This window comes from Ornithorhynchus anatinus, chromosome 2, assembly GCF_004115215.2.
Source record: "Ornithorhynchus anatinus isolate Pmale09 chromosome 2, mOrnAna1.pri.v4, whole genome shotgun sequence".
Taxonomy (NCBI): domain Eukaryota; kingdom Metazoa; phylum Chordata; class Mammalia; order Monotremata; family Ornithorhynchidae; genus Ornithorhynchus; species Ornithorhynchus anatinus.
This window is the reverse complement of record NC_041729.1, coordinates 91,957,014-91,981,904: the sequence shown is the minus strand read 5'-3', so window position 1 is coordinate 91,981,904 and position 24,891 is coordinate 91,957,014. Positions and strand designations below refer to the sequence as shown.

General features: G+C 39.9%; 1 protein-coding gene across 6 annotated transcripts in view; it reads left to right on the top strand.

Annotated features, from left to right (window-relative positions):
- The window catches only part of EYA4 (EYA transcriptional coactivator and phosphatase 4), a 232,144-nt gene that overhangs the window by 185,404 nt on the left and 21,849 nt on the right, over nt 1-24,891 (top strand). For all 6 annotated transcript variants that reach the window (XM_039911180.1, XM_029082981.2, XM_039911178.1 and 3 more), the window contains 3 exons: nt 6,937-7,073; nt 8,520-8,603; nt 24,780-24,869. In XM_039911180.1, coding sequence (XP_039767114.1) covers nt 6,937-7,073; nt 8,520-8,603; nt 24,780-24,869 — 311 coding nt within the window. The remainder of the gene's footprint in view (nt 1-6,936; nt 7,074-8,519; nt 8,604-24,779; nt 24,870-24,891) is intronic.

Genomic DNA, 24,891 nt, shown 5'->3' with positions numbered 1-24,891 from the left:
CCTCATTTGTAAAATACAAATCCAATATCTTTCCTCCCTCCTACTTAAACTGTGAGCCATCTGTGGGACAAGGACTGTGTCTGACCTGATTAACTTGTGTCCACCCCAGTGCTTAGAACAGTGCTAGACATATGGTAAGCATCAATATAATAATAATAATAATAATAATAATAAGTGGACACAATCACAACTTCTGTAACTTCCTCATCTCCATTTTTATTCAGAGGCATCAACTTCAGGAGAGAATTTAGAACTTAGTATCCTCTCCTGATGTTGCAGATAATGGAAATGTGTCCCAAGGTAATTAATTGAGTTGAACTTTAAAATTGCTCTGCAACTAACAGCTTTCATTTTCTATTAATAAATTTCACCAAAATTTTCATGATAATATAAGATCAGGATTCTAGGTCTATATCTCATCAAAAAATTAACACCTCCACTAGGTTTATAATTCCACTGTTGTAGGCTGTTGAAAAGTTGGTTGTGGAAGAGTGTTTTATTACAATATGCTGCTCAACCTGTGCAGAATTCCGGCAACTCTAGACCAAAGTGATTGACTGAAGACCAGGTAACTTCTAAGAAGAAGGAGGCATTAGATGAAGCAGGCAGTCACTTGTCATCACTTTTACAGGCCAATCTCCCTGCCTCACTATGCTTAATTAGGCAGTATGCTCTTTCACCACCTCACCTTTGAGTAGGGAGACCTCAGAAACTCCAGTATAGGGAAATGCATTCACTGTAAGATTTCATTCCTAATATGGCTACAATTGAAAGGAAACAGTGACGCCTATGACTTAGGATAAACTGTTTTTGGCTTCCGCTCATTAAGATCTCTCTTCAAGTTTTTCCTCTGTTCTAGCCCAATTTTCCTCAATCTGGGGATCATAGTCCAGCAAAACCTGATAGGAAAGCTTTTAAAGTTCTCAGAAAAGAGGTATTGAGGGTTTAATGCCACTCTGTTGGTTATTACAGAAGACTGACCACCTAATAGGGCCAGTTTGCCTTTAGCCCACCACACTATCTCCACACATTTCCCCTTTACAGGCTGCCTCAGCTGCTGCTGATTATCTCCATCTTCCAGTATTACTTCGGTATTCTGCCCCTCTGGGCCAAAAAAAATTAAAGAAACCTACTACCTGCATTTTCTCTCTCTTCCCCACATGCAGTCTATCAGTAGAATCTCTTAAAATGATAAACTCCTTGAAGGCAGGGGCCGTTTAGATGAGATAGTTTTTTTGTATGTGTGGAAGAATGATAAAATGGTTAAGAGGCCACTTGGATTTTAAGGGACAGAGCTGGCTTCAGACACCGGGCCTCCCTGAAGCAAGAATCCAATTGGCTACACTCCCTCCTTTCCACCTTACATGATCTACTGATGTCATGCGGTACACCATGTGACAGTATCACATTCCTGTCCTGCCAACATGACATGCAGGAAGCAGTCTTGGGACCTCCAATAGTAATCCCAAGCTACTTGCACCAGCTGTAGGAACTGTTTGCCTGTCTGTTGGCCCCTGGGAGGAGGAGGCAGGGCCCAGGTCTGGGGGCATGGGGAGAGAGGAGTAGATTGGTACCCCTCACAACACAGCAAACCCCAGCTTCCTGCTCAGCCTCTCATACATCTGGAGGTGTAGTAGGCTACGAGATACCCGAGAAAACCCCGCCATGAGTGGTAGAAAGTGTCAGCCATTGTTAGAGCTGGTGACCAAGCCTCCTGATTACCCCTTTCCTTCGAGGTTTGTGCCCTTCCTGGTCTCCCCATGCGCCTGATTTATTGGTCCTGAGTTTTCCTCTCAGTACTTCCCTACCACTTCTCTGCTCAATGTGTGCTGCCCTGGGATTTTCCCCAAGGAGAAGGGCTGCTCCAAGGTTGCATGGCAAAGAGGCCCTGGCTCCTCTGCAGAGCACCCCTGATTCCCCAGGGCGGCAGCTGCAGCTTCCTGCCACTCAAGAGTTAGTGCCTGGAATGCAGCCAGCTGCCTAACTGAATCAGTCGATCAATGGTATTTATTGAACGCGGACTCTGTGCAAAGCACTTGGGAGAGTGCAGTAAATCAGAATAAGCAGACATATTCCCTGCCCATAATGGGTTTACTAAATAAATGAAGAAACAATTTATAAATGAAAAAGTCTGGTGGCACAGGACATTTTTATTTCAAAGACTGGGAAGAGAGAGGATCATAAAACATGCCTGGCCACTACATGGGCAAAATCAGAAGGGGAAGGTGGGAATGCTGTGTAGTGGTCATCTTGAGTGGACTGAGAAAGGTATCACTGCCCCTGGGACTTGCGACCATGAAACAACTGAAGACCTGTGTATAATCTGAAGCCAATCAGAAACAGCATGGAAAGATAGTGGGTTTGGGAGTAAGACCTGGGTTCTAATCCCAGCTCTGCCACTTACCCGCTGTATGGCCTTGGGCAAGTCACTTAACATCTCTGTGCTCATGTGTAAAATGAGGATTGAGACTGTGAGCTCCATGTGGAACAGGGACTGTGTCCAACCCGATTGTATCAACCCCAGCGCTTAGATCAGTGCTTGACACATTGTCAGCACTTAACAAATGCTACAAGTATTAGTATTGTTATTATTATTATTATTATTATTGTTGTTGTTATTATTAGACCAAGACTTGTCAAGGAGGCAGGAAAAGAAGGTCAAAGTATGAAAAAGTTGGAGAAATGCCGCCTTCCCGTATGCACTCGAAAAGACCCTAAAAAAAAGAATAACTTTGTTTTTCCAAATTATGAAGTGTTGTAAAACAGTCTGAGGGTAGGCAAATTGCCCTTAGCTCACCAATGTCTGATTTTTATCTTGTTTACAAACAGCATTTGCCCACATGTGCATCTTCTAAAATACGTCATAAAAAAATTCCTCCAGGACTATGCTCACCCTAATAGGTTACTCTGTCCTGGGATTTTAAAAGGTTGCCGGATTAAGTGTACCAGTTTCTGGTATGTATGAATTGAATAGTTCTTTGGAAGACTTTGACACAAAACCTTAGAGGTTAGGATAACCCAGAATTCTGAGATTTTTATTTATTGACCCATAAAAGTTTGAAAAGGATCTCTCTCAGAAAGATTGGACCAGATGAGTTGTAGGTGTAAATAATTTGAATAGATAAATCATCACACATTTTTTCCAATAATAATAAACTAGTTCTCAGAAATTTTGAAGGCTTGTAAATTCACATCTTCACATGGGTAAAAGATTTCTCAACCCAATATATCTTAAACTGACAATTTTGTAACACATATGTCTATGACTTTATATGACCTTCAAAATACGATGAATCAAGCTCAATGCCTACTAATGCTTTCTATGAGAACAAGAATGACATTTCAGTGGTTGATGTATTAGTACTTGTATACTAGTAGGAGACTGACTCACCATCACTCCGAAAGCTTTCACTTCTTTCTAAAAGTTACTTAGATCATCACTGTCATAAACAACAATATTTTTTATGTATTTATTGAGCAGATGTGTACAGACGTTTATACTAGATGTATGAAGGACACGCAGAAGACATGTAAGATTAATCCATACCCCAGATGAATTTACAGTCTGAAGGGGAAGCAGCATGGCCTAGTGGAAAGAGCGTGGGCCTGGGGTCAGAGGACCTGGGTTCTAATCCTAGCTCTGACAGGTGCTTCCTGAGTGACTTTGAGCAAGTCACTTAATTTCTCTGTGCCTCAGTTGTCCCGTTCTCCTTCCTACTTAGACTGTGAGCCCCATGCGGGACAGGGACTTTGTGCAACCTAATGGACTTGTATCTTCCCCAGCACTTAGAACAGTGATTGACACTTAGTAAGCACTTAACAAATGCCATAAAACAAACAAGGGGGAGATAGGCAGATACAAATGGACAAAACAATAGTTGCAAATATGAGGCAATATAAATAGATATAAATAAGTAAAAAAAATTGTAAGTACTGTTCTGATAGGATAACATGATTGGATAAGTGCAGAGGCTATCAAGGAATGCTTCCTGGGGTAGGTGGCCTTTTCAAAGGACTTTGAAAAAAAGAGAAATACCATTTTGGTAAAGCTGAGGAGGGAAGGTATTTCAGGCATGGGCAAAGGCGTTAACAGTATGTTGGATGTGAAAGTGAAGAATGACAGTAACTAAATAAGTGAATGAATTCTGAATTTTAGGATATTTCCCAATACTACTTTGATGTTCCTAACAAAGTTTACTTTCACGCATGAATTTGTAAGAACATTAGAATTTCCTTTTTTAGCTGCTTTAGTTCTTGGCTTAGTTTGTCTTTTATGCAAGAGGATGAAATTGCCTTACATTTTCCCATCTAATATTCATTCATCTTTCCAATTTTCTGTGTGTTTCAAAGAATGTGCAATCCACATCCACCTCAGGGATACCGCCTACTCTAGTCATTGCTTCATTCTGCCTTGAGTTTGGGAAGCATTTGAAGTCACTGTGGAGGAGTGTAATGGACATTAAGAAGCAAATAACTGTTCCTGTGAGCACTTCCATTACTGACGCTGCTGCTGCTACTGCAGCTGTAAAAACAACCAGAAGGGAAATTGTCCTTTAGGCTGTCTTTTGGAGGCATGCCCCGGCTTGTCTGAAATCACTACAAGTTTGAGTCCGCCACTAGGTATACCGTTGCAAGGCCTCAGAAGAGAGTCACATACTGAACATGTGGTGTAGGAGTCACAGGTCCAAGCATAGAAATGCATAGCATATTCATGAAATATTGTCCATGAAGTGCATTTTAAAGTTTAGGGATTGAAGTTAGCAAGTTTTACTAAGCCCATAGTGAATTACCATTGAAATAAGCATTGCTTTGAGCTCAAGGCATTTGGAATTGAAAAATAAAACCATAAAGAGTGGGTACAGCCTCCTCCATGGACATGAGACTTGGTGATCAAAATATGTGTTTAGATCAGGCCATGGTATCTAAGGTAACATCAATCAATTGATTGCATTTACTGAGCACTTAATATGCAAAGAGCACTGTATTAAGTGGTTAGGAGAGTAAATATATCACTATAACAGAGTTGGTAGACACATTCCCTGCCCATAGTGAGCTTTCAGTCTAGAGGATGGTCCATCCAATAAAAGTTAATGAAATCAAGAGATGGGCAGCATTTACCTCTTTCTGTTGAGCAAAACAAGCACTGGGATGGGTGTGCAGAGGACTGGTTGTATTTAGCCAATATTTTGTTCAAAAATATTTCCACCCATTTTCACCTTCACTCTCTCCTCCTCGCTCCTGCCCATCATTCAACGAAAAGGGTGGAAACATTTTGAAAGCAACTGGCTGCCCTTTTAGGACAAAAGCAAATGTTGGCAGTCACCAAAACAATTGCAGAAATTTCTTCTGTTCCAAAACTCTTTCCAGCCAATGGGGATGTTTTGGCTGCAACTACACTTGGCCTGGGGAAGATGCCCCAGTTTAAATGTTTTGAGTGAAATCACAAAGGCTTCATTCAAAAATGTTAATTTGAGTAGATGTAGAGGATTGAATTAGGGAAGTATTTTTCCAAGCAGTTCAAAATCTCCTATTGACATCTATCAGTAGGAAGCTGGGTATTCTTACCATAATGGAAATTGCAGGAAAAAAAATATGTTGTTACCAGCCAAGTTGTCATATCAAAGCAGTTGGCTTAAAACAGGGAAGCAGTTAAGCAGTGTAGCCTGGTGGAAAGAGCCTGGGCCTGGAAATCAAGGACCTGGGTTCTGATTTTGCCTTTGCCACTTGCCTGTTGTGTGACCTTGGGCAAGTAACTTAATTTCTCTGGGCCACAATTTTCTCATTGTAAACTAAGGATTCAGTATCGGTTCCCCCTTAATAGTAATAATAATGATGATGGTATTTGTTAAGTGCATACTATGTGTCAAGCACTGTTCGAAGTGCTGGGATAGATTCAAGATAATCAGGTTGGACACAGTCCCTGTCCCACATGGGGCTCACAGTCCTAATCCCCATTTTATAGATATGGCAACTGAGGCACAGAGAAGTTAAGCGACTTGCCCAAGGTCACATGGCAGACAAGTGCGGAACTGGGATTAGAAACCAGGTCCTTCTGACTCGCAGGCCTGCACTCTATTTACTAGAACATGGTGTTTCCTACTTAGACTGTGAACCCTATGTGGGGCAGGGACTGTGCCTGAGCTGTTTATCTAACATCTACCTCAGTGATAAATACAGTGCTTGGTACATAACAAATGATTAACAGTTACCATTATTATTATTGTTATTTTTATTTTCTAAATGATTTTAATGTTCAATCAGCTCTACTTTAATGAGTCCTTTTTATTACCAGTTTTGACCAGAATGCTATTTCAGAATTAGGAACCTTTTTCTGACAATGCACATCTCTTTGGATTCAGCCTGACCTGGCTTCAAAAAAAATGATTTTGCACATGTACGTGGCATTGGACATTTGTATTCCCTTAATGATGTAAGGAGGGAAGGAGTGGTGGCTTGGACCAATAAAGTAGCATTAACATGATATATGTGGGCAAGACCACTGCCAGTTTTGTGGAAATGAAAAATTTTTAGTGGGGTTGAAGCTTTTTAAAATATATCTGGGAGGCTATAGCATAGCAGTTATGCCTTTTCCCTTCAGATCTGTGATTTGTCACAACACATCCTACAATTATTTCCTTACTTCTGAAGTTTCTGACAGTGTTTTGGTGAACTCATGCCATTACTGGGATTTAGAAATGTGCTCTTTCAATCCAACCAAACAGTAATCTTGGCCTCTAAACTCTTGGATCCTGTAGGATTAAAGTTGAAAATGATCACTTCACATTCTATTGATGCTGAGAGCACCTTTTGTATGAGATTAATGTTTGGGTCAACAAGGAATTTGAGGGTCTTAATTTTATTATTATTTTTGAAAGTTTTTGCCTTATTATACCACATTAAAAAATTAAACACAGACATGACTGGTTGTATTTACAGGAGAGTTTGATACAGTACAGAGCCCTTCCACCCCAATCAAAGACCTTGATGAGAGAACATGTAGGAATTCTGGCTCAAAAAGTCGAGGACGAGGACGGAAGAATAATCCATCACCCCCACCAGACAGTGACTTGGAGGTATGCCCTCTTTTAATTGATGAATGGTAAAGAGAAGGTTTCCTTTGCTGAAAAGAAGATTCTGCACGTTGCAGCTGCGGAAACAGTTTAAAACCTAAAAAAAAACTGAAGCCAGAAGCCTGTGGTATCATTAATTGAGTGTATTTGCTTTGTAGCAAGCATTTAAAGGTGTACAATTTAGGCCATTCATTCGTTATAAATGAACACAGGGAGAGTTTAGATAACAACTTGAAAATGATACTGCTCTGAGGCTTAGATAACAACTTGAAAATGATATTGCTCTGAGGCTTCCTATTCTGAGATAAGTGTCTCTTCCTTTCTTGAGTGGTGTAAGGAGGAAGAATGGGATAAACTGGAAGAGTTTTCTTTGTGGGAGACATTTTTGATATTCACATTTTATTTTCCAAAGTAATAAAAGTCATCCCCAGCTTATTGTGGTGATTTCTCCAGTTTAGTTCAGGCTACATGTTGACAATAAAGGCATTTTCCAGAAAAGAATGTATTATCCATCTCTTGATATTCATCTACTTAGTCCCATGGGGTGTGATCCAGGTCTCTCTGGACGTCATTGCTCAGCAAAGGTTATTTGGAAGACCGTCAGAAGGATAGGCTTTAGGCAGAGGCCTTAGTTAAAACCGTTTGTGATTCTTTCACATTTGAATATTCATAAGGCCCAAGACTTTCAACCTTCAGAATGTAGCATGGGACTGTATGTGAAAATTATCTAGATAATCTGTGCCTCACAGTAAGTGCTCAGTAAATATGACTGAATGAATCTGAAGCCATATAGAATTAAACCAAAAACGAATGAGACAAAAGTAATAATATACTGGATAATTCGGATATATTTTGAAAAGGTTGAATCATCCAATTAATTTGAAGTGAGACATCCCCTGAGCAAGACTTACAGGTTAAACCAGTTTTGGGCAGGGGTTGAGGGGCAAGGGGGTTGGAGAATATAACTGTTTAAAAAACTGAGTGATCACAATGAAGTAAAGTTCTACTGATTTTTTTAACTTCTTAGTTTGACTTATTTTTTAACTCTTTACCGGAATTCAGATTTTCCAAAGAGTGTCTTACAAATCTAAAAATAATCAATTTTATTTCATAATCCAGCATCAAGATATCAACGTACCAGACTCAGAGATTTTTCAAATTCTAGCGTATTTTTAATTTTTTGGAGACCACATGGCCTGGTCTCAAAGAACACGGGTCAGAGAGTCAGGTAACCTGGATTCGAGCTACAACTCTGCCCCTGACCTCCTGTGTGACCTTGGGTCTCCATTTTATCATCTGTAAATTGGGGATGAAATAAATGGTGAGCTCCTTGTGTGATAGCACTTGGTGCAATATTATAACCTTATGTCTACCTCAGCCCTTAGTATATAGTAAATGTTAATAAATGTCATTATTATTATGCTGAAAATGTTCATTTCTGATCTTCAGCGTGTTTTTGTCTGGGATTTGGATGAAACCATCATCGTTTTCCACTCACTGCTTACAGGGTCCTATGCACAGAAGTATGGCAAGGTAAGAAATTGAGGAATCTATCATGGGTTCCCTCCAGACTTTTAATTTGAGGCTATTTTCTTTTAAATATCATCTTTTCTATTGTCAGCATCAGTGCTATTTTTTTAATATTCATAAAGCCCAAGACTTTTTTAAATGCCTAATTTATTATTATTATCAAGTGCCGTCGATTTGTTTCCGATTCATAGAGACTCAATGGATATGTTTTCTCCAGAATGTCCTGTCTTTGCCATAATCCTTAACCTTTCTAACAGTTCTTCCATTATCGTTGTTTTGGTCTCTATCCATCTAGCTGCTGGTCTGCCCCTTCCACATTTTCCCTGGACTTTTCCTAGCATCAGTGTCTTCTCCAGAGAATCAGTCCTCCTGATTATGTGACCAAAATATGTTAATCTAAGTCAAGTCATTTGGCCTTCCAAAGACCACTTTGGCTTAATTAAAATGCCTAATAGTATCTTTTAATTATTTGCTGAGACTTACTATTCTATAACTTAAACTGGTGACTTTTCTCACAAGTAAGTCACTTAAGGCAGTTTCTCATACATCTGTGACTACAGCAGGTTATGATGAAGTCTCTATTTTTGGGAATGACAGATGAGCCTCAATCCAATCAGGAAGACTTTGGAACTGAGAAACTAATCAAAGGAATTGATATCAGTACTTTGGGTGTGCACAGCAAATGCCTCTCTCAGGCCCATGCCCATTGATTCTGCTATCACTCCTTTCTATCTCTGTCCCAGAACTCTCAATTCAAATCCAAAGCCCCATTTCCTATTTGACACTTCAATTATTTATCATTATTACATTAGGTGAGCTGCCCTTCATAGATTCACTGCTACCCTTAACATATTGAACCAGTCAATGGTATTTATTGAGTACTTACTGTGTACCAAGAGCTTGAGAGAGTACAAATAGAAGAGAGTTGGTGGACATGTTCCCCGTCCACAAGGAACTTACAGCCAAAGTGGGGGTGACAGACATTTCAAAAAATTACAGATCTGTACAAATATGAGACTGAGGGGGGTGAATATCAAGTGCTTAAATAGTACTGATTCAAGTGTGTGGGTGATGCAGAAGGGAGAAGGTATAGGAAAAATGAGGGCTTAGTTGTGTAGGGCCTCTTGGAGGAGATGTGATTTTAATAAGGCTTTAAAAGTGGGCAGAGTGATGGTCTCTATGAAGGGGTAGCAAGTTCCAGGCCAGAGCAAGGATGTAGGAAAGAGTCTGGTAGCAAGGCTGATGAGATTGAGGTACAGTGAGTAGGTTAGTATTAGAGGAATGAAGTGTGTGAGCTGGGTGGTAGTAGGAAATCAGCAAGGTAAATTAGGTGGGGGATTACTGACTGAGTCCTTAAAACTGATGGCCAGGAGTTTGTGTTTGATACGGAGGTGGGTGGGCAATCACTTGAAGTTCCTGAGGAATGGGAAGACATGGACTGAATATTTTTTTAGAAAAATGACTCTCCATAGCATTTAGTTCAGTGCTCTGCACACAGTAAGCCCTCAGTAAATGCAATTGACTGACTGGCTGACTGGAGTGGGGAGAGAAAGGACAGAATGAATGGTATTTTTAAGGGTTAACTTTGTGCTAAGCACCTATATCATTTGTTGCTCAGTTTATCTGTGTATCTGCCCTATGTTCTGCCTACCACTCCATGCCTCACTAACCTCCCAATGCATTCTTATGGAGTGAACTGCCACATTTTTGCCTATACCGTATTGAAATTCCTATGATGATTTAAGGCCAAAGCTAGTCTACATCTATGTAGTGGTAGTGTATACAGCTTGGGCCTGGGCATTACAAGGACCTGGATTCTAATTCCAGCTCTGCCACTTGTCTGCTATGTGACACTGGGAAAGTCACTCAACTTCTCTGTGCCTCAGTTTCCCTCAGCTGGGGATTGAGACTGTGAGCCCCATGTGGGACAGGGACTATGTCCAACCCAATTTGCTTGTGTCCACCTCAGTGTGCCTGGCACATAATAAGTGCCTATCAAATGCCACAAAATCCTTACAATTATTATTAAACACTTACTGTATACAGAACATTATACTAAGCACTGAAAACGAATACACAGGTGGAAATTAGAAAAAAAAATAATAATGTTGGCATTTGTTAAGCACTTACTATGTGCAGAGCACTGTTCTAAGCATTGGGGAAGACAGGTGAATCAGGTTGTCCCATGTGGGGCTCACGGTCTTAATCCCCATTTTACGGAAATGGCTCCCATCCCTCAAAGGGCTCAAATCTGACCTTCACTCTTCCCTTAAACTGGCCTTCTTGCATGATTTGCTAGTTTTGTTTCCCATCAGAGCTTCCTTCAGCAGCTGGTTAGATATCCTGCTACCCCCACTTGGATCCTATAGCACCTATGTTCATATCCATAATTTATTCATATTAATGTCTTTCTTCCCCACTAGGTTAAACGTTTTTACATTTCTGATTTAGATGATGACTGCTTCTTGGAGGGCAGTGGACTTTAGTAGCAAGCTCCCTGTGGGCAGGAAACGTGTCTACCAACTGTCTCATATTGTACTCACCCGAGTGTTTAGTACAGTGCTCTGCACACGCTCTGCTCTGCTTATATAATATAATCAGAATCGGTGTGGCTTAGTAGAAAGAGCATGGGCTTGGGAATCAGAGGTCTTGAGTTCTAATTCCAACTCCGTCACTTGTCAGCTGTGTGACTTTGGGCAAGTCACTTAACTTCTCTGTGCCTCAGTTATCTCATCTGTAAAATAGAGATTAAAACTGTGAGCCCCACATGGGACAACCTGATAACCTTTTATCTACCCCAGCGCTTAGAACAGTACCTTGGCACATACTAAGCACTTAACAAATACCATCATCATCATATATTAAGCTCTCAATATATAAGAATGATGGACTTATTGATTGATGTATGGATATGTTAGTGTTCTGCCAAAGGGGACAGACTGATTTTCGGAAAGCACCATTGGCAGTGTGTCATTGTCTGAGCTTCAATGGAGTGCCTAGATGATGTTGATGAAACTGTTCCAAAAGCTAAATGTGACTTTTGCTGCAAGTTCATGCCTCACAGCAAAATAGAAAGGCCTTTATTTTGTTATCATCATCAACAAAAGCATTTATTAATCACCTGTCTGCTCTTGTCTGTGCCTTAGATACAAAGTGAATTGAAGTTCTTTGGTTTCTAGGTGCTTACTTTAAAGAAAAAAACACAAAAAAAAAAGAAACAGGCAAGTCACTACAGAGAACAGGAAAACAACTGTTCCTAATAGAGACAGAATATTGGTTAAAGAATCACTGACCTGATCCAGTCAGTGGCACAGCTTACATTTTTACATTTCTGATTTAGATGATGACTGCTTCTTGGAAGGCAGTGGACTTTAGTAGCTAACTCAAAAGCCGACAGAGATAGCTTGGTGAAAGCTATTCTAAATGCAGCATAAGAGAATCAATCAGTGGTATTTATTGTGTCAGTCAGCCAATCATATTTACTGAGCACTTGCTGTATGCAGAGCACTGTACTAAGTGCTTGGGAGAGTATAATATCAGAAAAACAGACACAATCCCTGCCCACAGTGAGCTTATAGTCTCTAGAGAGGGAGTCAGACATAAATACAAATAAATACATTACAGATATATACATAAGCACTGTGGTTCTGGGAGGGAGATGAATAAAGGGAACAAGTCAGGGCAACGCAGAAGGGAATGGGAGAAGAGGAAAGGAGGTCTTAGAGAAGGACTCTTGGAGGAGTTGTGAGATCTTACTATGTACAGAACACTCTATTAAGTGCTTGGGAGAATACAACAGAATTAGTGGGCACATTCTAACAGCTTACAATCTAGAGGGCGAAGGCTCAAATGTAGGGCTCTGAGGAGCTTTGCTGAGGAGGGAGAAGTTTGAAAGTAGAAAACAAAGGAAATGAGGTAGTCTGCAGTGACCTGATGAAGAGCTTTAGTACATAGGTGAGGTCAGACAGTGTCCAGCTTTAATTTCTACCTGTGTATTTTCTCCCAATGCTTAGTACAATGCTCTACATACAGAAAGCACTTAATAAATATTATTGCCATAGGAAGTCATTTTATGGTCTTCAGGAGTGTCCTTGAAAGAAGAGTCACTGGATGCAGAAAGTCTTGTGAGGAGGGTCCTGGTGAGAATCAATCACTGAACTAATACTGTAATTGTAGGCATGGAGGGGGCTTGTTCTTGAGTTCCACCATACTCTATCTGCTAAACCTTATCTCTTCTTCACTCTGTACCTTAAATGCTTGGTACAGGAAAGCAGATTGGCACAGTGGAATAATAATGGTGGTATTTGTTAAGCGCTTACTATGTGCAGAGCACTGTTCTAAGCGCTGGGGTAGAGACAGGGTAATCAGATTGTCCCATGTGGGGCTCACATTTTTAAATGCCCATTTTTACAGATGACGTAACTGAGGCACCGAGAAGTTAAGTTACTTGCCCAAGGTCACACAGCAGACAAGTGGCAGAAGAACAAAGACCTGGGAAACAAAAGATTTAAGTTCAAGGCCCAGATTTGCCTCTTGCCTGCTATGTGACCTTGGGGAAGTCACTTTACTTTTCTATGCCTCAGTTTTCTCAGCTGTAAAAATAAAAATAAGATAGCTGTTCTCCCTGTCCCTCAGGTTGTGAACAACTTTTGGAGCAGGGATTGTCCTAGGCACATTGCAAACATTTAACAAATACCACAGTTAAATTGCAGGCACCCTATCGGCATTCACTATGTAGACATTCTTGTGAGGCAGTGAAAGTACACTTTTAGAGAACTGGGGTACTCCGCCACTTGATAGTTGTTTTGTTAGTTTACTTTGGGAGTCCCAGTGGTCTGAAATATGCAATATCCAACATTAACATCCTTAAAGGACTAATGTTTCACACTCCTCTCCCTTCTCCCTGGTACCAGAGATACAGCCTCGAAAGGGTCACACAAAAATATAAAGTCTGGAATGCTAATTATAAAAAGTTTATATACTTACCTGTTATTTTAAAATGGAAGTTAAATCATGATCACCATCTTTAACTTATCCAATTGAAACAATCGACTTCTAAGCTATAAAAGAAACATCAATCGATCAGTCATCAATATTTATTGAATATGTATTGTGTAGAGCCTTGGACTAAGTGGTTGGGAGAGTACAATACAACAGAACTGATAGGATTGTTCCCTGTCCACTATAAGCTTATAGTCTAGAGGGGAAGACAAATAATAAGATAAATAATTTATAATAGAGAACGTTTTGATTCTTTTCAAGTGCTACCTGTAAATGGCCTTCATGAGCTACCCAAAACATTTGGAAATCTTCTTCTTGATTCATTTATACAAAGAGGATTAAATCATTTCTTCATTTCTGAACTTGAGCTTACTATTCTGCCACTTAACGTTAGCAGCGATTGTACTTTTTGTTCATCTCATTTGTTGACATTCCTCATGCCTGGGCAAATTCTATTTTTGGTTATTTACCACAGAAGCAAATTATGTACATTGGCATTTGAGCTGTTATGACCTGGGAGGCTGATGATGGTTTTTGCAGCTGAGCACCAGTTGGCACATAAGGTTTTCTACAATGTGAAACTCTTAAATAAGAGTCTGTTAATGTGACAGGACATGTGCTAGAAGTCTGCCATCATCTGTTAAAGTTTATAAGGAACATTCCTGTTCCCTGATTAATAGTACATATTATTTTACCCGATATGTCACAGCAATTCCTCACTTTTTGGGGGGTAGCCGCAGCGGAATAAATTGTTCTTCAGCGGTTTTATTCCTTTCAGAGCATTAGCATTTCATACTGGGTGAAGTCATGCTTCTCTAAGGTCAATTCAAAGAGTAAAGATATAGAGGAAATAGCGCAAGTCAAGGATCAGACTGAGGAAAGAGAAAATGGTTGCCTTATAAGGAAGGAAAGAAATCTTAGCTCCCCAAACTACATGTTCATTTTAGACAACCTGTTAAACAAGTGCCAAGTGTGCCGGAGCAGAGCAGCCTTGAGGAAATAATGTGCTCATTAAGGTAAATCCAACTGCAGACGTGGCATAAAGAATAACTCTATATTCTGCATCTTATTGAAAACCATGAAATGACACCCTCTGAGTGTACTGAGCCATGAAAATATAGGTGCTAGGGGTCTGAAAAAAGCATCAGGCCTACTTGAGGAAGTTTGAGCAGGGCTTTGAAGATGGGTACACAGTGGTTTGCTGGAGAAAAAGTGTTAGCAAGAAGTTGGTGGTGGAAAAGGCAAGAATGAGGCACAGTGAGTCTTTTGGCTTCAGAGAGATGAAGTGTGTGAGCTGAGCTGGAGTAAGACAAAGAATGGATAAGTAGAGGCAAGGAATATTTTATTATTATCATTATTATGGTATACATTAAGTAATCACTATGTGTCAAGCATTTTTCTAAGCACTGGGCTAGATACAAGTTAACCTGGTTGGAGACAGTCCTTGTTCTCATAGGAGGGAAACAGGAATTGAATCCCTGTTTTATAGATGAGGAAACTGATGTGCCCAAGGTCACACACAACAGGTAATTGGCAGAGATGGGTTTACAAAGCAGGACCTCAGACTCCCTGGACCATGCTGTTCCCAGTGGACTGTGCCGCCTCTCAGATGGCTGAATGCCTTAGATCCAGTGGTCAGAAAATTCTACTTGATGTGGAGAGGAATAGGTGAACACTGGAGGCTTTTAAGGTATGGGTATATGTGCACAGGATGACATTTTATAAAAATATGAGCAACAGGGAAAAGTATCGACTAATTAAGAAGAAGACTGAAGATTGGGGAAGTCTTCAAGGAGGTGGATGCAGTAGTCAAGACAAAACAGGACATAAGAAGGGCCTGAACCAGGGTATTGACCTCCAGTAGGCATAGGCAAAGTCTTCATTTTAAAAGCTCTTCCAAAAAAGATAGTTGTTGACCATACTTTTTTAATTCAACACCACCCCCCTTGCACAATTGCCTTTGATAATACATTTCAGGATTTAAGAGCACTTGTATCAGGAAGTTATTTCTAATGTGTATGTAAAATGCTTCCAGCTACTACTAAAGTCATTCCTTCCCATCTTATGCATAGTGTGAAGAGAAGACGCAGTCTACTTCATATTCTGCCTCTCCTCTCAATCCTGTGTCTCCGCCTCCCCAGAGGGCAGTGTCTGGATCCAAACTATTATTCGTACCTCTGCAAAGTTCCTCCGAGCTGTCCATGAGATTTTCTGCTTGACATCCTCATCCTTCTTCTGTTTTTTATTGTGCTCTCCCTTCTGCTGGGTGAAGCTAAATGTACCCCTGGTATTAATTACATTTTCTTTCCATATGGCCAGTGGTCTTACTCTTGAGTGATGCTCATGGTCTCTTTCTTGCCATCCCTAATCCCAAAGGATTTAGAAAGATGCTTCAGGAAACTCTTAACCCCTGCTTTCAACCTAGTTAAGAGGCCTCCACTCTGAGTCTACCATAGGTTACTTAAAAGTAGTTCCAATTGGCCAACTCACTTAATAGTTGTACTCAGATACTTTGTCTCAGGTGCAGATGATTTCCAGAGCTGGAGTTTGTCTCTGCCACTGGTAGCAAAACACCAAGGCAGACTCTTGGGTGGTAATTTTCTTGGATGTGATCATTTGAAAACCTGCTGTTTTTTTTAACTGGGATTCAGCTTTAGGATTGTCTAAGTCCACCTTTACTTAAGAGTGGGTTTGGCTTCCATTTTGAGCAGCTTCTAAGCTTGCCGTGTATAGCCGAAACAGTAGAGCGCTACAAGATCTGAAAGAGCACTATCTGCACCTCTTTTTAAAAATACGTACTTGCAGGCTCTCCTGAGATATTTTTACCTTGTGTCCCAGGAGGAATTCCAGTTGATGGCCCAATCTAGTACAGAGGTCCACAGGCAGACAGTCTGGCTCCAATTTATACTCTGCACTAACACAACTAAAAGGCATTAGTATTTTGATATAGAGAAGTGCTGTACTTGATCCTGACTTCGTTATACACTGGTAATATCTGGCTTGGAATCGTGCATGTAAGGGCCAGAGAGCTGTTTCTTTTTTTGTTCTTTTTTTGTATTCAACAAAATATCTAGGGAAAAGTTCCAGTATTTTTAATAGAGCGGTACACAGAGTAAATTGGCAGGAGTTCAGGGTGCCTCAGATTGAATTTCTGTTGTAGCCATTTTCAAGCCTGCAAGGAACTACTGTATATATTTGTGCTTCTATGCCTTTTTAAATGTGTCCCCCATAACTCCCCCTCACCCTCCACACACATGCCTCTTACCATTCCTTACTTGCAAGCATTCTTAATTTTCAATATTTTGGATCCCCCCATTCAGAGATAAACAGTTCAGCTGCATCCAACACAAACAGTTTAATATTCAGTTGGAGAGTGACTTATATACTATGAACTATCTAGTGTAATTGAACATATCAACAGGGAATTTTGACAATGGTCCAATCATGGTTCTCACTCTCTATGGCTAATAAACCATGGATAAATAGGACTGAGAAACTCCTTCTTGGGTGTGTGTTGAAGAAACCCGCATTCAGTCTCGAGGCTTGTATGGCGATATTGCAGATAATTCTTCAAACTGTAGTTTACACTGAGAGCATCCACAGTATTTCATTTAGTGGGCCACATGATTTGAAATCCATATATGTATGGGCCACCTGATATTTTTTATTGATGCCAACAGTAACCTCTGTGTGGGCAAGGAACATGTCTACCAACTCTTGTGTTATACTATCCCAAGCCCTTAGTAAAGTGCTCTGCACACAGTAAACAATAAATATGCTTGAATGATCGATTAATTGTTAGCTAGTATTCAAGACCATGAGATCTTTAGCACTTATAAAAAGTTAACAAAATTTAATCAGTTTTGTTAGAGCAAAGTAAATAGATACAAGTCAGGTGTTAGCCATGTTCACTTTTGATCAAGGCAATGAGAATATTGAGATTTAACAGAGTGAATGAACCGACTAAAAATACCGCCATGAATCAGTCAATCATATTTATTGAGTGCTTATTTTGTGCAGGGTGTTGAAAGTGCTTGGGGGAGTAAAATATAAAGAACTAAGGAGTGTAGTTAGCAAAGGCACATCTTATTCCTGACTAAACTGTACTGTCTTGGTAACTCATTAGATAATAAAATGTTTTGCCAAAAATCTCAGATGGACCACACTTTATGATTAGCTGGGCACTGGACAACCCTATCTTACATTATAGATCCTCAGTGTAAAAGCTGTATGTGCTCTGTCCACTATTCTAAACAGTCTTTTGAGATGGGTGAGTGCACTTTTACAGTAGACTTCTTTTGAGTCAGCAGTCCCTGTGAGTTGGTCAGTTGGAAACAGGTAAATTTAGTTATTCCAAATCCAAATCAAGTGCTCAGAAATGAGAACAGCTCCCCCGACCGTCTTCATTTTTGTTGGCTTGGAACATTAATCGTGCCTAGCCTGTTGGGGTTAAATCTCACATGGCCAAGTAGCTTTCTGACCCCATGCCCCTAGTCCAGCTCACAGAAGAATTACAACTCACTGAAAACATTGCAAGTTCACACTTTGGCAAACCACAAACCTGGAAATTCCTAGTTGACAAGTGGAGTATGTTGCCAAAATGCTCTCTGGGTCCTGGCTGCTGCAGTGTAGGGATGTGGAATCCACCCAATAGAAAAACAACTGAGCGGCACCAACACCACTGGCGTTTCACATTCCACAACACTCTTCTATGCAGTCTCCACCACACTACTAAGTGCTTCCTCATTAAAGCATACTAGTTGGATTTTTGGAACTCAGATTGGGCATAATGTGACTTGCTGAAACAAAATAATTCACCATGGATTTTTTAGATCACTGTCTGGGATAGCAGTACTAGTAATAGTGTGTATGTTTTTTCTATGTACAAAACACCATGTTAAATCCTGGGAAAGAAATACATGGATGGGCTATAGACACTCAACTTGGGAAAACAAGAAAGCCTCAGTGAAAACCAGAAACCTGGAGCTGATAAACAAAACAATTTCCCTTCTAGGCTGTAAGCTCGCTGTGGGCAGGGAATTGGCCTACCAACTCTGTTATATTGGTATATTAGGCTCTCCTAAGTGTTTAGTGCAGTCTTCTGTGCACACTAAGTGCTCAATAAATACAATTCACTCATTCACTCAATCATATGTATTGAGCGCTTACTGTGTGAAGAACACTGGCTGAGTACTTGGGAAACTACAGTAAACAATAAACAGTATGACATTCCTTGCCCCCAGTGAGTTTACAGTCTGAAAACAACCAAAGAGAATATTATTTTCTTTTTAATATTTTTTGAAATGTCAGGGCATAGAATGAGAGAAGGTGGTTCTGCCATTTTATTACAAATTTGAAAGGATAATTTTGATGGTGGGGAGAAGAGTTTGATGTTGTAATCACAGAAGAAGCCGGAGAACAAAAATGAAAATGCCTCAATGCTGAATATCTAGCTGAAATGTGTACCTTTAGGATAATAATCATTAATACCAGAAGGGAGGGGTACCATGGCGATCAGCATTAGTGCCTTACATCAGTGAACATTCCTCAAAAGCATGTAGCATTGCTAATAGAATTAGCTGTTTTCATGTCTTAATTAGATTAGATTTTTCTCAGTGTTCTTTCTGCTTTTCTTACGTGGTTTTTTGAAGAATTTATGTGAGCCTGCAGTACAACAATATTTTCATCAACATGCAAAATTAAGTCAGGTCTCGGCAGTGGTACAAGTTGAAAGTTGTGATAAAAGGTTTACCTCGAGCAGCAGCAGCTGTGTCTGGTTGTCATTAAAATTCCAGGGGACAGATTTCAGTCTAAGAAAGTGGGATCATGTCTTGTTTCAGAGACTGTCTCTCCCTCATGAGCTTTCACAGCTAATGAGATCAACTCTCCTAACCATTAGTGGACTTGACTTTAAGAAATTGGAGACGATTTCTTGAACTTTTTCTACCAGTCTTGAGCTAAAGAAGGCCTGATGACATATCATCAATGCTTATATATTCAGTTATATATTCAATTCTTCATTTTGATTAATTTCCATATTTCATCCTGGCATTTCACTCTACTACCTCTCTGACCCTTGCTCTTCCCTCTGCTTTTATTCTTTGTAAATCTCTCTCTCGGAGTGGAAGAGCTCTGAGGACAAGGAACATGTGCTTTTCTTGTCACTCCTTCTTATTTAATTAGTACTATGCTTTGCACTCAGTAGGTGCATAATATATACCACTCATTGATTACTAAGCCAGGAAACTTAGTGTTCTTAGAGTTCTTAGGGTTCTGGAAGATCATGTGAAATTTTCTTCCAGCCTCCTGTACTGAACCCTCCCTTTCTCCTAGGATATTTTCTGGTCTGAATGATGCTCTTTTTCCCATGTGTACCTGCTGCCATTTGATTGACATCTTCTATCAATGTAAATCTCCCTCTTCATCCATCTCCCATCACACTAACCCAAGCATTTGTTATACCCTAGGTCAATTGTTATATAACCTTCTTGCAGATCTCTATGCCTCTAGCCTCTTTCTTCTCCAGTCCCTATTTCACTCTGCTGCCTGGATTATTTTCCTAAAACATCATTTGTATGTAATCTCCCAACCCCATTCCTCTTAACATAAAACAGAAACTCATGGTCGTTGGCTTTAAAGCACTCAATTAGGTCTCTCTCCTCTACTCTACACAGTCCTCTAGACTGTGACCTCGTTGTGGGCAGAGATTGTCACTGTTTATTCTTGTATTGGTCTTTCCCAAAATCTTAGTACAGTGTTCTGCAGACAGTAAGAGCTTAATAAATACAATTGAATGACTGACTGAATGAATACTTATCCTTGCTCCTCTTCCACTTCAACAACCCACCTCACAAGCTTTGCTCCTCTCAATTCAACCTACTCACTGTTCCTTATTCTCATCTCTTCCACTACTGACCTCTTGATCATGCCCTCCTTCCTGCCTGGAACTCAACCCTCTTTCAGATCCAGACAACTTCTCTCCGCATCTTCTAAGCCCTTCTAAAATCACATCTCCTTCAGGAGGCCTTTCTTAGTTAATGTCTCGTCTCCACCTCCCACAATGGCTATCTTAGTCCTTAGGTATTATCTAAACCCTTAACTACCATGCCATCTATAAACACTCATCAATGTATCTTTAAACTAATTTACTTTCTCCTACCTGCAATTTATTTCATTGGTTGTCTTACCTGTTAGACTGAAAACTACTTGAAAGCTGGAATTTTGTCTACCAACTCTACTGTGCTCTCCAAACTGTTTAATTTAGTGTTGTACATAAAGTGCTCAATCAACACTATTAATTAATTGACTGATTGTCCGAACTCCATTTCAGAAATTATTCATTAAATCCATCAGTCCCCTTCCCAATCTTGCAGTCTTTACCCTTTAAAAAAATTGCCATGCAGCTTCTTTCCTGGATCCTGATCTCTCTTGCTTGACATATCCTTGTACTCTAGGTCCTCCCTTGAAGGCACATAATAGTGTGAGCCATGAAGCCGTCTCTATGCTTATTTTGCACCCATCAGTTATATTCTCTATCCTTTAATAACCTGTTTATTTAATTAGCCATCTTTCTATTCTCCTTTTCCTTCAAAGAGTAAATATTTTGTTACTGCCTCCCTAATTTGAGTGTAAATTCCTTGCTGGGTTGTGTCTTTTGCTTCTATTCACTCTCCCAGTTGCTTAGTATAAAGCTCAACATATACTTGTGGCTTAGTGGAAAAAGCCCGGGCTTGGAAGTCAGAGGTCATGGGTTCTAATTCCGACTTTGCCATTTGTCAGTTGTGTGACTTTGGGCAAGTCACTTAATTTCTCTGTGCCTCACTTACCTCACCTATAAAATGAGGATTAAGACTGTGAACCCTTCATAGGACAACCTGATATCCTTGTATCTATCCCAGTGCTTAGAACAGTGCTTGGCACTAGTAAGCACTTAATGCCATCATTATTATTATTAGTAGTTGTAGTAGTAGTAGTAGTAAACACTCAATAAGTGCCATTGATTAATTAAAGCTTCTGGATTAGATTAATGAATGGATAGAGGAAATGAGTTTGTACAATGAAGAAGTGGGTTCCTAGGGACTGTAGATCCTATTTTGGGAGGTGAGCGGGGCCTAGTTGGACTAGCATAGGTGGCAAGCTTCCTAATCATAAATGCACAGAGGAAAGCCAAGTGTCCCCATTTTCAATTCATTACATGAAAGGCGTAGTGGTTTAAGAGATGAAAACAGTGCCTCGGCTTTCTCTCCTTCAATTTCCTTCCTGATCCCAGCGAGTATGGCTTCTAGCCTAACCACTCAACTCAAATCACCCTTTCTAAGCTCTCCAAAAGCTCTTCTAAGCCAAAACTAATGGCTTCTTTTCTGTCCTCATACTTTTATACTTGTCAAACTGCCTTGGAAGCCATAGACCTCCCTCCTCCTCACTAACATCTCTAAATTTGACTTCCAATCCTCTCAGATAATGCTTTTCCAATCAAAATGCACATGCTGCATCCCCTTCTAGGAATATTTCTTCCAGTAAAGGCCACAAGTGAGAAAATCATTTGGGACACTTTATAGCTAATGACCTAAAAAAAATGAACATATTCTGCTTCTTTTTGCCTCAGCCATACATTTATAGATGAAATACTTTTTTTTATAAACTAGAGAGCGAGTTTTTGAACATCAGGTTCAGTGGATCAATCTTATTTACTGAGCACTTACTATGTATACAACACTGTACTAACCACTTGTAGGAGCGGGGTACATACAACAGAATTAGAAAACAAGTTGAGGTTTACTGTTTCAGGCAGTCAGTAGTTTGCACTGCCCAAGGCTACTACTGCTCTCTTTCTTTGGTCCCTTGCCACAGGTTATATTTTTCTTTTAAAGTTCATTCAGTATTGGATCCCATACTTTTCTCCCTCTGCACCTACTCATTTGGGGAATCTCACCCTCTCCTGACTTCAAATAATTTACATACATGGCCAACAATCCCAACACAGACTTCATTCTTCCTTTCTAGAATTTTATCTTTCATGCTCTGTAGGATGCCACTGAAATAGCCTACCAATCCCCAGACTCACCACTATAACTCCAGATAGCACTTTTATGTGGCTCCATAAAAATAGAGAGTTAAGGAAAAGAGCACTAAACTAAATAAGATATAGTTTCCCATAGAAAATAATGTAAAGTGCAGTAATGCATTCATACACTCCAAAAATTGACCCAAACCAAATACATATTTAAACACAGTAAGTAGAGGTAATAATAATAATGTTGGTATTTGTTAAGCACTTACTATGTGCAGAGCACTGTTCTAAGCGCTAGGGGAGACACGGGGGAATCAGGTTGTCCCACATGGGGCTCACAATCTTAATCCCCATTTTACAGATGAGGTAGCTGAGGCCCAGAGAAGTTAAGTGACTTGCCCACAGTCACACAGCTGACGAGTGGCAGAGCTGGGATTTGAACTCATGACCTCTGACTCCAAAGCCCATGCTCTTTCCACTGAGCCATGCTGCTTCTCTACATGATTCAAAGTAACTTTGTACCTATAATGAAATATTTTAAATTGGATTTTTGCAGTACACATTTTGAAATATGCTCTTTTACAGCCTATATAGTGTAAAGGTTCCATAACATGCTGTTTATGATAGATGTCATTATCCATGCTTAATTGAAATAGGCTTTAATTATAGAGAATCAGTGTTGCCTAGTGGATAGAGTCCAGGCCAGGGAGTCAGCAAGACCTGGATTCTAATCCTGATCCCCATTTTGTCTGCTTTTTGACCTTGGGCAAGTCACTTCACTTCTCTGTGCCTCAGTTACTTCATCTTCAAAATGGGGATGAAGATTGTGAGCCCCACGTGAGACATAAACTGTGTCCAACCTGATTAGCCTACATCTACCCTAGCGCTTAGTACAGTGACTAGACAATAGTAAGTTCTCAGCAAATACCATTAAAAAAAATTGTCAGTCAACGTGCTTCAAGGGGTGGAGAAAGGAAGTGCTTAAGGCCTATCCAGAGAGAGAACTAAAGAAGAGTGTTATAACAGTAAAATAATTTCTGACAAGTACTCCTTCACCAAATTCAGCTTCTCTTCCATTCCCTCTAACTGATTCCAAATACTCATGATCAAAACTAACCTCCTAATCCAAGGAGGTCTAATTCACCTCCCAAGCCTTCTCCTACATTATTTCTTCTGACTGTGTCCTCACCCTCTCTTATACACTGTTGTTTAAGCCCTCTGCTCCCACTGGCAGATCTCCTTGATCTGCACCTTCCTGTGCTGCTTCCCAAACCATCCAAAAATTCTGGAGCATCCATGCTTCTTATCACCAGGCCATGTTCCTCAATTCTCACTTATTCCGTGTGGTTTTTCCAGACCAAATAAACCATCAGGTTTACACCTGCACCAACTTAAATTAGCTTTTCAAACCATAATTCATATTCTCTCCTATCCTGTAATGTCTTTTTCCACATATAGTCAGCTGGGTATTTGTGTTTACAGGTCCATATAAATATGTCTGCCACAAGACCAGAAACAAATAGTCCAAAGAGTCCAATATTCAGTTTTGATATCAAAGGATGCTGAAAGGGAGAGTGTGATGGTTGTCCTCCTTGATATCTACTGTCATGCTTAGACACATATCGGCTAGTCTATAATAGCCCACAATGTATTTCATAATAACATTATCATCATCACCATCAGTAGCATTTATTGTATGTCTACTGTGCATAGTGATGTGTATTAAGTACTTGGAGAGTACAAAATAATTAGAAGATGTGGTCTGTGCCTTCAGGGATCTTACAATCTAGTAGGGAAAGGAGACAAATAAAATTACAGATGGGGGAGTAATAACATATATATGTTCATAAATGTTCTGAGCCTGGTGGTAACTTTATGTCCTAAGCAATGCCATGCTTGTTCAGAGTAAAGACCCATCTAGCATAGTATTCAGTTCTTCCAGATGTGTATGTAAGATATCTAACAATGTATGCATGATGTTTTTTCTCTTGGATTGAAAAGTATTTGAGTTCAGGGACTGTGGCTTCTTGTTACAACATGTATTCCCTGCAGTGTCATCTACAGCACAAACCTATTACAGTTTTATCTATAGGATCTGAATAATTGTTTCTAATAAGATTAATTATGGTTCTGGATAATTTTCCTCAAATCATGTGTTTTGTTTTAAGGATCCACCAATGGCAGTAACCCTTGGGCTTCGGATGGAGGAAATGATTTTTAATCTTGCCGACACACATTTATTTTTTAATGATTTAGAGGTAAGAATACTTAATAGTTATT